Source organism: Phaethon aethereus, assembly GCF_964289735.1.
Source record: "Phaethon aethereus genome assembly, chromosome: 4".
NCBI classification, from domain to species: Eukaryota; Metazoa; Chordata; class Aves; order Phaethontiformes; family Phaethontidae; genus Phaethon; species Phaethon aethereus.
Genome location: NC_138578.1, coordinates 49,160,668 through 49,175,956, shown reverse-complemented (window position 1 = coordinate 49,175,956; position 15,289 = coordinate 49,160,668). Strand labels below are relative to the sequence as shown.

Genomic DNA, 15,289 nt, shown 5'->3' with positions numbered 1-15,289 from the left:
TTCAGCAAGCTCAAATAAATGGAAAAGAAATAGATATATGCTACTAAGACACTGTTTCATCACAATGCAAGGAAAGAAAATGCATCTTCTAGAAAATTTGGGGGGTTTGTTTTGTTCTACTAGTAAAAACTTTACAGTTTGGGTGGGGTTTTGTTTTTTAATTATTTAATTATTATTAAAAACACCCAAACAAAATCACTCCTCATCAGCAAGACAAGAAAGATGCTCTTTTGGCACTTCGTCCCCACATGAGTTGCATACCATGTTTACCAGCAACAGCTGAGCAGTGCCTCCATCCCCAAAGGAGCAAAGGGTGATTTAGCAATTTCCTCCAAAATAATCCACCATATCAGGGGAAACTTTGACAAGATATGCACTGCCATGGAGGAACTTCAAAACCCTAGAGGGGTATTGTGCACCCCTCCCAAGGGCATCCAAATGCAATTAGTACCAAAAGCAGAATTTCAAAACTCTGCTTATCGATCCACAGCTGTGGGTAATTCAATTTGCACTGAACAGTATTAAAATGCAAGTAGTCCAAATGAGCTCAAACTTACCAAGCAATCAGAGCTAAGCTATCTGTGCAAATCTTTTTTACTCCATGCATTTTTGCACATCTACAGTGATTTCTGACAAAGCTTTCACATGTTCTTCTGAATCACTCGTAACTACCTTGATTTGAACTGCACCAGGAGCAGATCCTAGAACCCACCAAACACATTTCTGAGAATGCATTCCTCAGACCTAGTTTTCTTTTCTCTGCCTTTTTTTTTTTTTTTTGGTAGTTTTGCTACTTACTCAGGTTTATATGCATTAAATATGTTAAAATGCAGCACATACTCCCACTATCCGTTTTTCAGTCAGAATGCTGGGCCTTGCAAACGATAGTCATGCTGACAAATGCCACACAAACTTTATTACCATAAACCACAGAGAAGGATACAACAAAAATAACGTAAATGAAGACATATGTACAGCCTGCTTAAAGTGTAAACTAAGTTGTATTGTAGTACTGCAGGAACCACCTCCTCTTTTGTTAGTAGCAACACAAAACAAAGATTTCTCATTTAAATTGCAAAGTTATATACGGCAAAAACATGATTAAAACTGAAAGTACAAGTTCTTCTCCCTTCACAGCTTCAAGAACAAGACACCTGCGCGTGCAACAGCACTGACTCATCTGACGAGTCTCCGAAGGAGCTACACACATGCACAACATCGTATGCATTTCTGCAAGACTTTTTGCAAGAGCCAAGTCAAGCACATGCAGTGCCTACTTAATGCCGTGCTGAAGTATTTAAGTAGGGAACACCAATTTAACATTTTCAGATACACAGTAACCGCAACCTTCTATATATAATTTACCGATCATTACAGACCTCTTTGAACTCTCAGAAACTTTGAATTACACATTTTCAAAGCCTACGTAGGCCTGGAAGAGTATTTGTTAAATTCTGCAAGAGCAGGCCAGACTTTGAGAAGGACAGTACACACACTTCTGCTACTGCCTACAGTACAAGCAAAGGGAAAAGCAGCTCCAACGTGGCCAAGCAAAAAAAAAAAAAAAAAAAAGAAAGAGTTAAAAAAAGTGCTAAATCCCAAACACTTCAGGCAACAGATCTGGGGGAAGGGACTTAAAGGGAGACCGTGGAGAATTTAGGCATTGATCATTAGCACTATGTAGTGCACCACAGCCTCCCATGTCACAGCCACAGCTGAGCAAAACAAAAAGCAAAGAGGCAGAAAGGTAAATTTGAGCATGGGGGTAAGTATGTACTACCCAATAAAATAACACCCACCACACATAGCCTCTGCCTGTAGGTCCCAGCATTCCCTTTGGTCACTTATCTGACTAGTCAGCCTCTCCCCTCCTTCTTTCACTGATGGGCATCTCTCCAAACCAACTGTGGATGAGATGCATTACCATCACCAGCACACACAAAGGATCTCAGGAGGAGAAAGAAGAACTTCCTCTATAAACTTGATTTGAAAATCACAAATCAAAACAAAACAAGTCTACCACGATCAGAGTCACTGTAGCCTTCACCTTCAACCACAAGGACTCCCTCCACACTTACTGCTTGAGCATGACATGCGAACATAATGTTAGCTCTTTAAGCCTTGCCAAAAAGCTATGCAAAAATAATTACGTATGCGTGTTTATCCCTGTGTGGAGGATGGGGGCAGGAGGAATCATAATACAGTTTTGTCATAATTAAGTTAGATGGCATCTGTAATGCGCTGGAATGCAGAAGCATCCATTTTACTTCACTCTAAATTATCATCTTGACAAAACCCACATATCACAACCCACACACCCAAGTTAGCTTGGAGCCCCAGTTTCTAAAAGAAAAGTCCTTTTTTTACAGCCGAACATTCAAATCTCTTTTGGAACCACAGTACCCAAGAAGCCAGCCCACAGACAGTTCTGTTTCTGTGCCAGTTGTCAGCTCTGCTTATAAAAGCAAATATCTAGCTGCACAGTGGGAATGCTCAGCAGGAGAAACCTTCCACTGCAACACAGCGGATCTCTCCATACAGAAATTGCTGCTTATTCAATCTGTCTCGCAATCTCTGCTTGAAAAGGAGCAGTTTTCTCAACAGGGATGCCCTGGGGTCGATTACAACGTGGTGTCTGAACTGTCCCATCCAGTCATCCAAGGGTGGTTTCCAGTCATGCTGTGAAGTCACGGATTAAGGTGGAGGGTACAGAAAATTAGAAGGCACATTAAACAAACCCCTTTACAGTGTTATGGGGGGGAATCTGTTGAGAGGTTTGCTCTGTTTTGCCCTAAGACAAGGTACATGCCTTCATGAGTTTTTGTTTTAAACAGCAGCTAATAAAAAGGGATCCTTCCTAAAATTCTTGTAGGATCCTGTAATACAGTATCAGTAAGAGAAGAAACAAAAATGTGTCTGTCAAAATTAGAACTATTGTATTAAACAGTTTCTTATCACATTACAGCAAACATCAAGTTATTAGAGCAGCTTACTTTTGTTGCTATTTCATGATTGGTTTTGGAAGCCTTTTCTTTAGAAAAATTATCATCTACTCTTGCGTCTAGAAACTCAGGTCTTCTCTTACTCATGCTACAATGTCTGATCTCAGAATCACTAGGTTGGAAAGGACTTTCAAGATCATCAAGTCCAACTATTAATCCAGCGCCACCGTGTCCCCTAAACCATGTCGTGAAGTACCACATCCACATGTTTTCTGAACACTTCCAGAGATGGCGACTCCACCACCTCCCTGGGCAGCCTGTTCCAATGCCTGACCACTCTCTCAGTGAAGAAATTTTTCCTAATATCCAATCTAAACCTCCCCTGGTGCAACTTGAGGCCATTTCCTCTCGTCCTATCGCTGGTTACTTGGGAGAAGGGACCAGCACCCTTGTTGCCACAACCCCCATTCAGGGAGCTGTAGAGAGCGATAAGGTCTCCCCTCAGCCTCCTCTTCTCCAGACTGAACAACCCCAGTTCCCTCAGCCACTCCTCATAAGACTTGTGCTCCAGACCCCTCACCAGCTTCATTGCCCTTCTCTGGACACGCTCCAGCATCTCAGCGTCCTTCTTGTAGTGAGGGGCCCAAAACTGAACACAGGATTCAAGGTGCGGCCTCACCAGTGCCGAGTACAGGGGCACAATCACTTCCCTACTCCTGCTGGCCACACTAGTTCTGATACAGGCCCGGACGCTGTTGGCCTTTTTGGCCACCTGGGCACACTGCCGGCTCATGTTCAGCCGGCTGTCAACCAGCACCCCCAGGTCCCTTTCTGCCGGGGCAGCTCTCCAGCCACTCCTCCCCAAGCCTGTAGCGTTGCATGGGGTTGTTGTGGCCAAAGTGCAGGACCCTGCACTTGGCCTTATTAAACCTCATACAGTTGACCTCTGCCCATCGATCCAGCCTGTCCAGATCCCTCTGTAAAGCCTTCCTACCCTCCAGCAGATCAACACTCCCACCCAACTTGGTGTCATCTGCAAACTTACTGAGGGAGCACTCGATCCCCTCATCCAGATCATCTATAAAGATATTGAATAAGACCGGCCCCAGAACCAAGCCCTGGGGAACACCGCTTGTGACTGGCCGCCAGCCAGATTTAACGCCATTCACCACAACTCTCTGGGCTCGGCTATCCAGCCAGTTCTTTACCCAGCGAAGAGTAAACCTGTCTAAGCCACGAGCCGCCAGTTTCTCCAGGAGAATGCTGTGGGAGACGCTATCAAAGGCTTTACTAAAGTCCAGGTAGACAACGTCCACAGCCTTTCCCTCATCCACTAGGCAGGTCACCTGGTCATAGAAGGAGATCAGGTCGGTCAAGCAGGACCTGCCTTTCATGAACCCATGCTGGCTGGGCCTGAGCCCTTGGTTGTCCTGCAGATGCCCTGTGAGCACTCTCAAGACCAACCGCTCCATAATCTTCCCTGGAACAGAGGTCAGGCTGACAGGCCTGTAGTTCCCAGGATCCTCCTTCTGGTCTTTCTTGTAGATGGGTGTCACATTGGCAAGCCTCCAGTCTTCTGGGACCTCCCCTGTTAACCAGGACTGCTGATAAATGATGGAGAGTGGCTTGGCAAGCTCCTCCACCAGCTCTCTCAGTACTGTCAGGTGGATCCCATCAGGCCCCACAGACTTGTGGGTTTCCAGGTGGTTTAACACATCCTTAACTGCTTCCTCCTGGATTATGGGCGGGTTATTGTGCGCTCTGCATATTTGATCTCTTACAAACTGCTTTACTAGGTCAAAATGCAGTAAACATTTTTAGATAAGCATTTCTAGTCCTTCCAAATCTTTAACACATAGACTTTATTAAAAAAAAAAACAACACTGAAATACCCCAAATTTAGCTCTAATTTGGTTCAGTACTTCCAAGGATTCCTTATCAAAAGGCAAGATGAGGAGTTTTACAGTTAAACATGTAGAAATATTCAGTTCTTCAAACCAGAGCACGTGACTGTAAAGAAGAGCATAGTCCAAAAATATCAATAGGAAGAGAAAAAAGAGTTTAAAACCAAAGATGAGTTTTAAAAAAACCCCAACACAAAAAACCCAAACAAACAAACAAACAAAAAAAAAAAAACCAAAACAAAACGCAAGCCGCCTCCTACAGTCACTGCTGGAGTGACCCTGACTTTTGGAAGGGGATACACTGGAGGACACAGTTTGAAGTAACACAAATACATGTACACATCAGATTTACACTTGCACAAAGGCACTGAATGAGGGAAGTAGTGTAGTGTCAGCATGCAAGATGACAGCTTCTATTTACAGTGGCCTGCACCATTCCAAAATAAACCATCAACACCTCTGAAAACAGTAATACTACATTAGGTTTCTTATTCAGCTTCAGCAACAACCAAAAGCAATTCTTCTGGCCACAGAAATATCATCAACCCACAACAGGCATCATATTGTGAACCTCTCAAATGATTTTGTGTCTCGGCCTTTTAAGATATTTGACTCTTCAGGGAGTCAAATGCAAAACTTACTGCTTAACAGGAATCAAATGCTTTAGTACGTTATCATTTGCTCTCCTACGCTCACATGCCAGAAGATTCAAGTGACAGAAATCTGAAAAGAAAAAAGACCCTATAACATGCCATTTATCACTACACAGGGTTTAATACAATAATGTTTAGAGGTACTTCAGAGTACTTTCTACTTTGATTAGAGGGCCCTAACAGCTAAATATTTTGCCAATAGGTGGCACCAACAGTAGTTAAATCAAGTGTAAAGAACCCTGGCCTTGCTGAGGGACAAGCCTTCCTCTGCAACCCCTCTGGGCACCAACATTAAATGTACACTTTAGTATCACCAGATAAAATAGTAAAAGAAATCATGCAACTGTAGCTCATATGAGAAGTCATCCGTCTGAAACCTGGTCCTCAGGCTACTCATCCTTTAATAATAGACACCTGATCTTTTTATGAAAAAAAATATTTTTGTTCAGTTGTAGAGACTTAATTATGACTCCTCAACCAATAGCAAAAGGTACACAATCTTGCTCAGGCATATTTATTGCGAGCCATGTACTTGCACAAAACTTCCTCCGCTTAGAGAGTAGCTAAGCACTCACTGCTGCAGAGTATTGGCCACTCCTGCTGCACTAAGCCGCTCCTCATGTTTCTTGCTGTACCTTTTTCTATCAAAAACGCTGCCTCAGGAAGCTCCCATGCCTCCAACTGATGAGACTATCCAGGTACATATTATTCTACACTTGCTCTATTCTTACAGCCTGAGAGCAGGTATCAGGCTCGACAGAATGCCGGCCAGCCAAAGTTCAGATGCTCTAGCTGAACACCCAGGCGCTAAAGAAGCAGTTACATCTTCAGGACCCAACTTTGCTACAGGAAAAAGGAAATAGCAAGACAGTCTCTCACCAGGCTGGAATCAAAGCTAAGAGATGCCCATGACAAAAGGCAAGAGCTCATTTACTAGTAGGAAAGGGGAGACTGTCGCACGCGTCGAACACCCGTGCTCACACACAATTATAGGTATGCAGCAGGTAGTGAGGGAACAGATTAAAAAGAGAAAGATACAATGAGATTGTGCAAACACACTTCCGTTGTGCATAAAGTTTACATTTAGTTATTCACCATGAAATCCAGCTGTGGCAGGGATAGCAGTACGCTGTGGCATCCAGAAAGGGAAACATCAAAAGGCGACGTAAGTAATGTGGTGGTCTGTTCTACACGAGTTCAACAACCTTTGTATCAGCAGTGAGCTGTGCTGGGGTTTTTGTCGGCTTTGTTTTGTTTTAAGGAAGGTGGCACAGCTTTTTTCCTTAAACTTTTCTTCCTAAAATTCAGGAACATGTTAGATTCATTACCACATTAGGAAAAATGTCTCCACCAACCTCAGGAAAAACAAGACACAAAAAAGCCTTCAAAACTAGATTTTATCCATGTACAGTTTTGATGGCCCTTTCGAAGTTTACTGTACATAGACTGAGCCTGAAAATTTTTGGTAGATGAAAACCTTAGTGGAATAAGTGACACAGATTAGAAATCTGCCTTAAATTTGTGTGACCTATAATAAGATTGTTTTTCATGCCTCTGTTGGACATACTTTGTGTCAAGCAAAAAAAGTCACCTTTTTGTTCAGGCACAATGTGAATAACCATTGACTATTCAATAAATAAAAGATTTAGCCACAACAGCCCCACTGGCTAACATAGCCAGCAGTGGTAATCAACTCTTAAATGACATACAAGGTTGCCACAGGACTAAACTAATAATAGAAGTCAATACCTTAACACAAAACATCAGTGCACCAGCTAGTGGAATTTCTGTTGCATTTTTTTTATTACAGGTAAAAGTCAAGAGTCCATAAAAATGCAGAACTAACTTCATCACAGAGTAAGTGGAATCAGAATTACTCTGGCAGAATAAATAGCAATATTTATTCTATTCTGCAGTACCAGGCACTTGTAGCTTCAGAAAAAACATGTTCTGCTCAAGGTTTAGAACAGTGGAAGGTTAACTAGATAAATTCAAATGATACAGAGTGAGACAGTAATTAATTGTAGGAACCTAAACTGTGTAAAAACATACCCCAAATCAATTCTTATCACAACAAAGACCAACGGCAGCACAAATGGAAATACAGGCTTAGCAAGATTGATTTTTCATAATGTACTCTGAGTTAACTTCCCTGTTCTCATTTTATTACTTTATGAAACACACTTTCCATTAAATTAACTTTCATCTGAGAAATATTAATAACTCTTTCTGTAATGTACACTTGAGCAAAAAACAGTGCCAACTTTTCCTTTTGCCTTGGTTTGACACAAGCAATTTATCCTACAGGAATGCACATCTAGCTCTATTTCAGAATGTAAACAAAAGGCGTATCAGTGTTGACAACCTTATACTTTCAGAAACTTGAGCATGGACCCCAAACTCTTCAGACTGCCCAAAGATTTTTTTTTTCCTCTCTCATCATGGCATGCTTATTTTCTGTTTCTGCATTTTTCATTACACTTGAATCACTTTTAAAAATCTTTCCTTTGTGATACAAGGAGCTACAAAAAGGATTTTATTTTTTTCAACCTGACAGAGATTACGTAAGAACCTAAAAGCAAGATCTTTTAGATTTGTTTGTTTACAAATTAGTTTATATTGTCCATTACCTTTTTATTACGCTTTGATATACCTTAAGTATATCTGTCCAAGCAAAAAATACATCTGTATTTTTGCGATCAGTATAAACTCCTGAAGATATACCACAGTTTTGGTACGTATTGAGAACTATAAAAAGCAGTATATATATAAAAAAAGTAAGTACAAATGTAAGATGCATGTGCATTTTAAAAGGCAGACATTACCAACACACTGCAGAATGATTTAAGAGCACTCTGTATTGCAACACAAAAACATCATACAATAAAGAGTCAAAATAAAGTCTGACCGACAATTATGCTGTATCATTCCTTCTTCTGTGTTTTGAAAGAAGAGACTGAGACTTTGAAGAATGGATTGCATGAAAAAGAAAGAGGAAGCAAGATTCTCAGCATACACACTTATAATGCCAAAAAAATCCCAGCTGCAGGAAGTTCTGAAAATAAATGCATCATAGATATGACCTTTCCATCAGCTTAGATGAAGATGGTGCGGGGGAATAATCACACCATGGCAGTTTCTGGAAGAATCAGACAAATGAAACAGAACTGAAACACTGAAGGCATAGCATTCCTAAAATCTGTCTAAAAATCCCACACACACTGATTGCATATGTATGTTGGGAGTTCAAACAGCTTTTCAACATGAAAATAACAGATGTGACTTAACAAAATGGAATCTTACCTTTCTGCCTCTTCACTTGGGGAATATTGCTGATTGTGGTTGCCTGAACTATTTCCACTACAATCTGATACCTAGTTTTAAAAACAGTAGGGGTAAGGGCAAAGAGGGAGGAGAGAAGAAAAAACAAACAAACATGGTATTATTTTTTTTACAATGTATTCTTCATTCAGCAAACTTAAGAATTAATAAAACCCAAAACACTTCCACCTCCCCCTCACCTGGAAACAGAGTTCTTTCTCAGTGTATCTGCAACCTAAGGAGCAATGTGCATATGGAGTAGAGTAGGAAAAAAAGGTTATCTTGAAAGAAAAGGAAAACACCCAACTAACAATAATATTGCCACCTCCTCTCAACTGCTGGCACTGCACAGCCAGTTAATAATATTCAATGAACACCATGTAAAGTCATGCTCCTAACATCAAATACAAGCTTTCTGTAGGAAACTAGGATGGGAGTTCAGTTCAAATGCAAAGAGCTGACTGTAAGGTTCTTCTACCTAATGCACTCAATACATATATGGAGCATATGTAACTTAGAAGAAAAAAAGTATTATATTAAAATAAGTAAAACACTAAAGTACTACACTCCAGGAATAATTAAAACGTGTTTATCACCTGAAACTATACTCCTGAAATACACCTGAAATTATACATAATGGAAGAGAGCTAATGCAGTTAGTAAACTGAATTTTAAGCAAAACCAGTCTTGTAACTAACAGACACCAGGCACTCAAAGAAAATGACTGCCAGTTCAATCTTTCACAAACGTCGAAGTTCTGGTCATAACAAGCACTCAAATTCCTCTCAATGCATTTACTTTGGCAGCTATTAATACTGGTAATAAAGCAAGTATTCTAGTGAATTTAACTCACTCCTGTAGGAGTTCCCTAACCTCATCTATCAAGTTAACTCCTAGATGAAGGCTGAAGCCTCCTGGAAAGTCTGCTATTTCCATGACTGCTCAGATAATATGATTCTTAAAATATATATTTTTATAATATATATATATTTTTTTCCCTTCTTCCATGTATACTTCTTTTACCAACATTATTAAATTCCCCCCATTCCTCTTGCCTCCTATAACTCTTTCAGGATTTTGATTGTCTCTGTTTCTCTGTATAAACATAGTTTTACACACATAGCATACGCTCACTTACAACTACACTTCCAGAGTTTATTTCTTTTTTTTTTTCCCCTGCAGTAATCTTTATTCTACCCAACTCCTTCAATTACCAAGTTGAAACCTGAGAAGGTGTTTGCAGAGCTTTAATTTTTCTAACCCTGTTTCCTTTTGCCATTCCTGCATCTCGGTTGTTTCCATGCACCAACACAGTTCTTGCCCAGTTCTTCAGAGGAAGAACAGCCCCATAGTGAGGGTGGTATTTTGGTGTGTAGAAGTCCCAGAGTTAATTCCCTGCTCAGACACAGACTTCCCAAATGATTCTGGGCAGCTCACTTGGATTTTTGGTGCCTTGGTTATGTCATCCGTAAATGCATTATAAACAACACTCATACACCCCATTCGGGTGTTGTAAGGTAACTGCACATTATGAATTTATCAAAGAAGGTACAGACAACCAAGTAAATACTGCACATGGAAGGCAGTTTCTACTTTTACCTTGCAACATTTTTTCCTTCCAAATTTACTCCCATTTATTCACACTCATGGTTTTACATGTTTTCATTATCAATACTGTAATATGACATCTCCCCCACCCCGTTCCTCATTATATTACGCTAAGTAAGGGACATGCTCCAAGTTACATCCTCAAAGATGTTATTTAGTCTGTTCCTCCAAAACACTGGGCTCTGGCTGTAACTACTCAATGAGAGTGCTGTACAACACTGCACCACAGAAACACCCCCCTGGCTATGCTGCCAGACCACGACCCTTTCTCCCAGAAGGTCTGTTCTGAATATTCTAGCTGCTACATATTCTGTGGTGCTGGTGAGTAAACATCTAAGGAAGTTTTAAATGTGATGCATTCTTTCTCTTTTCAAGAAGTGAACTGTACTTGCTAAAACTGGACCAATCGTGGGCTCACACACACATTACTTCTCCCCTTCCACTCTGATCTTTTCCCTATTCTTTGTTATATTCATCCCTTTCCCTCATTTCTTAAGTAAAAGATGACACAGAGACAGTGATAATGGTCTTACTATGAATTGTGTAGTGACCTTTTGCTGCTATACTAATAAATAACAAAAAAAATATAATGCTGATCTTGAAAGCAGAATGAAAATTATCCACCAGTTTACTTCTTTATCACTATTTATTCTCAGCTATGTTTTTAACTCCTCATATCTTTTATCTCTAGTCTTCTGACAGAGCAAGTAAATTTGTTTCACATCTGACATTAATTAATTAATGTCAGATGTGAAAGAATTAATCCTTTCCTTATTTGTCACCGACTTCGAATCTATCCATGCTAAATTAAATCCAAGGGGAAATGGAGGTGAAATTTCACTGTTTAACTTTTTCTTCTTGAAAGAGAGAGGGACAACACATCTTGTGGAAACTTGATACGGAATAAAACTCTGCCTCCCTTCATGACAAACAACAGTGAAGGTAAACATTATAAAGAGTGACTTTGAAGGATGTTCGTCGATAACTGTACAATGGTCCCTTCTCTGGAATCTTTGTTGGTTTGCGTTTTTTTTCCCCCAAACAAATCCAAATTTTCAGGATGTTCGTAGATAACTGTACAATGGTCCCTTCTCTGGAATCTTTGTTGGTTTGCGTTTTTTTTCCCCCAAACAAATCCAAATTTTCAGGATGTTCGTAGATAACTGTACAATGGTCCCTTCTCTGGAATCTTTGTTGGTTTGGATTTGTTTGGGGGGAAAAAAAAACAAATTTTCAGAAAGGAAAGGTATGAAAAAACCAAAGAAGCTCCTCACAAATCAACAAGTGACTTTTTATGAAAACAAACATCAGCTCCCCAAATGATAAAAATGAAAGGAATGTTTCCACAAAGCAACAGAGACCAAATGTTAGAGGCCCGCTATAGATATTAATTTTGGAGATACTTTTGAATTCATGGTTCATTAATAAGTAGTTCCTGCATCTTAAATAAGTTCTAAAAATAAAATCCATAAAAGCAATGCAGAAAATCAATACAATATTTCTTTTTACCGTAACGCTTCCAAGCAAGGAGAGAAAAAAGATTTAGAAAATCCTAGTACGATGTTAGCCTTTCAGGGAGAGCTATTTGCAAGGCAGAGAGCTGGTACACTTGCTTAAAAGGAGATCCAACACACACAGCCTCCCACTTTTCTGATTTCCTGGCCAAGAGCAACAAGACCATTCACCCACAGGTTTCCACCGATCCAGGCAGGGGCTTTTCCCTACTTACCCCATAACAAATACCTGGTTCTAGTCACAAGAAAGCCCAGCAAAACTCTGTTAATGAAATCAGTCTGGAAGGATGCCCCATGGGACTTATCTCCTGTAATGTCATGTGCATACAGCAAGGGGCACCCAGAAGTCCGAGCTTTCTTGACTGCAGTCCATCAAGAGTCTGAGGAATTGTTTATCAGTGCCTCATGGCATCGTCCATTGAGAGCATATTTTATTTTAGTTCATATTTATTTTAGTAAATCTATAGTAATTAAAGTGCAAAGATAAAGCACAGCAGGCATTTTTTAAAAAGTTTCCCAGCAACTGTAGTGCCTTGGGATAAACTCCGCTCAAAGCTAAGGCTACAGAAAATTGTTACTGCTTACATCTGTTCTTTACCCAGAAGTTACGTGGCAACATGAGGAGGAATAGGAAGAGGTTTAGAGTTCATGAATACCACGCACTGGCTTAGAACAGGCACTGAAAAATGATTTCCAAATAAAACCAAGAAAAGGAATTTTTGATAAACAGAATATTATTACCCAGAATAGCTAACTGGGAAATGTGTTTAAGTACAACATACCCGTAATTTATTTGTTGTAGGAAGAGAACTGGAAGCATTCTCCCCACTCCCGTCACTCCGACGGACTCTAGCCGTGTTCCTCGGTGGTAACTGCACAATGGTTTATTTGTTTCCTCCTCTTTAATTCCTTCTTTACAGATTTTCCTGTATTTACCTGCTGTGATTTACAACCTGAAATACCATTTAGCTTATTTATCTAAAATATCACCTCCCCTTCTCCCCCCCCATTCCATATAGGGACCACCATTTGGTTTCCTTGACATAAATGTGTAAACTTTCATTGGAAAATGATGAGAGCTTTGCAAAATATACTACATCATTTTGAAATGTCTACAGGTTGGCCCATCTCTCTCTAGGTGTTCCCACAGTGCTGGAGAACCAACAGAATAGGAATCCCTCCTCCCACAAGGGAACACTCTTTAACCACCTTCTTAGAGACTGGCTCTATACAAACAGAGGAAGGATGAGTACTGCCTCCAAAATCAAATGCTATTTCTCTTTGAAAAGAGGATACAGTTTCTCAGACATTTTCCATTCAAATACTGATCAGCTCAGACTGATCAACATTACGTAGGGTGTGGAGGAACACATCCAAGATGATGGTAGTTGGACTCCACAGGCTAGAAAGGAAAAACCTAAACGCAGCCCAAACCACATTATTTCATAAAGCAAATGTGCTATCTGATATTAGAGGACACAATTCCAAGTGACCTATCAGCTAAAAAGAGAGCACACTGAGCATTAATGTGCCTGAACAACAACAACAGTAGAGTTGGGTTTCTTTGAAATAAGCAGATCCATTAGTGTGATTATGCTAATAAATATGATGCCAATTAGGTTTTAGACAGAGCCTAATAGAGACTAATTTCTGCTCTCAGGAAAGGCACACTGGCCCAGAATAAAGAGCACATTTCACAGCAGATGAACAATAAGTAGCCAAGCAACAAAATCATTTTGCCATCACCTAAATGCATTTCCCTATCTCAGAAATGCCAGTGGTTTCAGAATCAAAGAGAAGAACAAGAGAAAGATGTTATTTATGCAGCCCACATACTCCATCTCAATAAACCATCACTTGGCCTGATCAAGCCAAACCTAACAGAAGGTCTGGGTCACAACAGATGACACACTGCACCAAACTGAATCAATGTGCTTGTGTCTTTTAGATGTTGCTGCAGCCATTTAGGAAGAGAGAAAGCTGACCTGCAGCAGCAATTGAAAGGGAGTCAGGGAAGAGGAAAAAAAAATACCTTTTCTGGCTGCTGGTAACAGATTAGGACACACACTCTGGAAATGGCTTCAACAGTCCTCCAAAGCTTTGGTGTGCTCAACAAAACCAACTCAAAGACATCTAGGGAGATCCTACAACAGCAGTATTTCTGCTCCCTGGTTCCCAGTCACTTGTTCCTTATGCTTTCACTTACATCAGAAATCAGAGGAGAAAGAGCTCAGCTATGAAGATAAGGCAAGGATAAACATCTTATACTTGGGCAAGCAGGCTTGAGATGCAAGCAGTACCACATATTATGATGAAAGATGGAAGGAAAAAGATGAGGGTTTTTTGTGAGGTGGGGAATTAGTATGAAAGTAAGCAGATGCTATTTCAATTAGAAAACAGAAACATCAAACTCACTCATGATATGCAGGAGTTCAATGGGGGCTTTTTTTGCTCTTTAAGGAATTCTTCAGACTTCATTAATATGTTTAAGAAGAATGCAACTGGGAAACATGTCCCTGCAACAGTCCAGGAAAACTTCTGATCCAGTGGCAAAATGTGCTGGAACTCAAACCACTCTTTCCATGTCACAGAATCACAGCAAGCTGCTCTGAATGCCCACTGTCTACATGGTCACCATGCTCCACAGTCACCAGACCACCATGACCAGCCATACTTCATAAAGAGGAGACAACCTCACACTAGCGGTAATTCAGCATATTTTATCTAACTCCACAGAGGCAAGCTGTAAAGAAGGGTCTGGTATGCCTTTCAACAGTACAGTCATCTCCAGTATACTACGAAGTGGAATTTTTCAACATTTTCTGCCACTGAACTAAAAAGCTGACTATATTAGAGATTTAACAAACATTGTGGCTTATCATCCGTACTGTCTCTGCTTCATCAAAAGAAAAAGAAATTAAAAATTGAATTTTAAAAGAAAAACCATGATTCATTCAAATCTCAGTAATGGGCTGGCAAAAGAAGCATGTTTAGTTTTGAATGAGCCACAGTGAAACATTAAATACCTCAGTTGTTTCAGGAACTCAACATCAGAGCTGCTGTTAATGAGCTTGATGAACTCCTCATAAGAAGGAGCATATGTGTAGTCTTTCTTCTGATGCTCATTCATCTGTTCTCTGTACTCCAGCTGGCTGAGTAGCATTCGGTTAATATAATCTGGATCACTCAGCAGTTCCACCACTGGTTTCAGTACTGGAGAGGAAAAATATTTTAAAACAAAATCCTTATGCTGATGAATAACTGATGACCTTCAAAAGAAAACTGTAGATAAAAGGCAAAAATAAATACACAAGTTGATAGAAATCCAAAACCAGTGTTCTGGACTG

General features: G+C 40.2%; 1 protein-coding gene across 1 annotated transcript in view; it reads right to left on the bottom strand.

Moving 5' to 3' along the window:
* Positions 1-15,289, bottom strand: part of SNX25 (sorting nexin 25) — a gene marked incomplete at its 3' end in the record, with an annotated part of 71,170 nt that overhangs the window by 34,830 nt on the left and 21,051 nt on the right. The window contains exons 4-5 of the mRNA XM_081999558.1: positions 14,969-15,155; positions 8,803-8,873 (exon numbers count right to left, since the gene is read on the bottom strand). Coding sequence (XP_081855684.1) covers positions 8,803-8,873; positions 14,969-15,155 — 258 coding nt within the window. The remainder of the gene's footprint in view (positions 1-8,802; positions 8,874-14,968; positions 15,156-15,289) is intronic.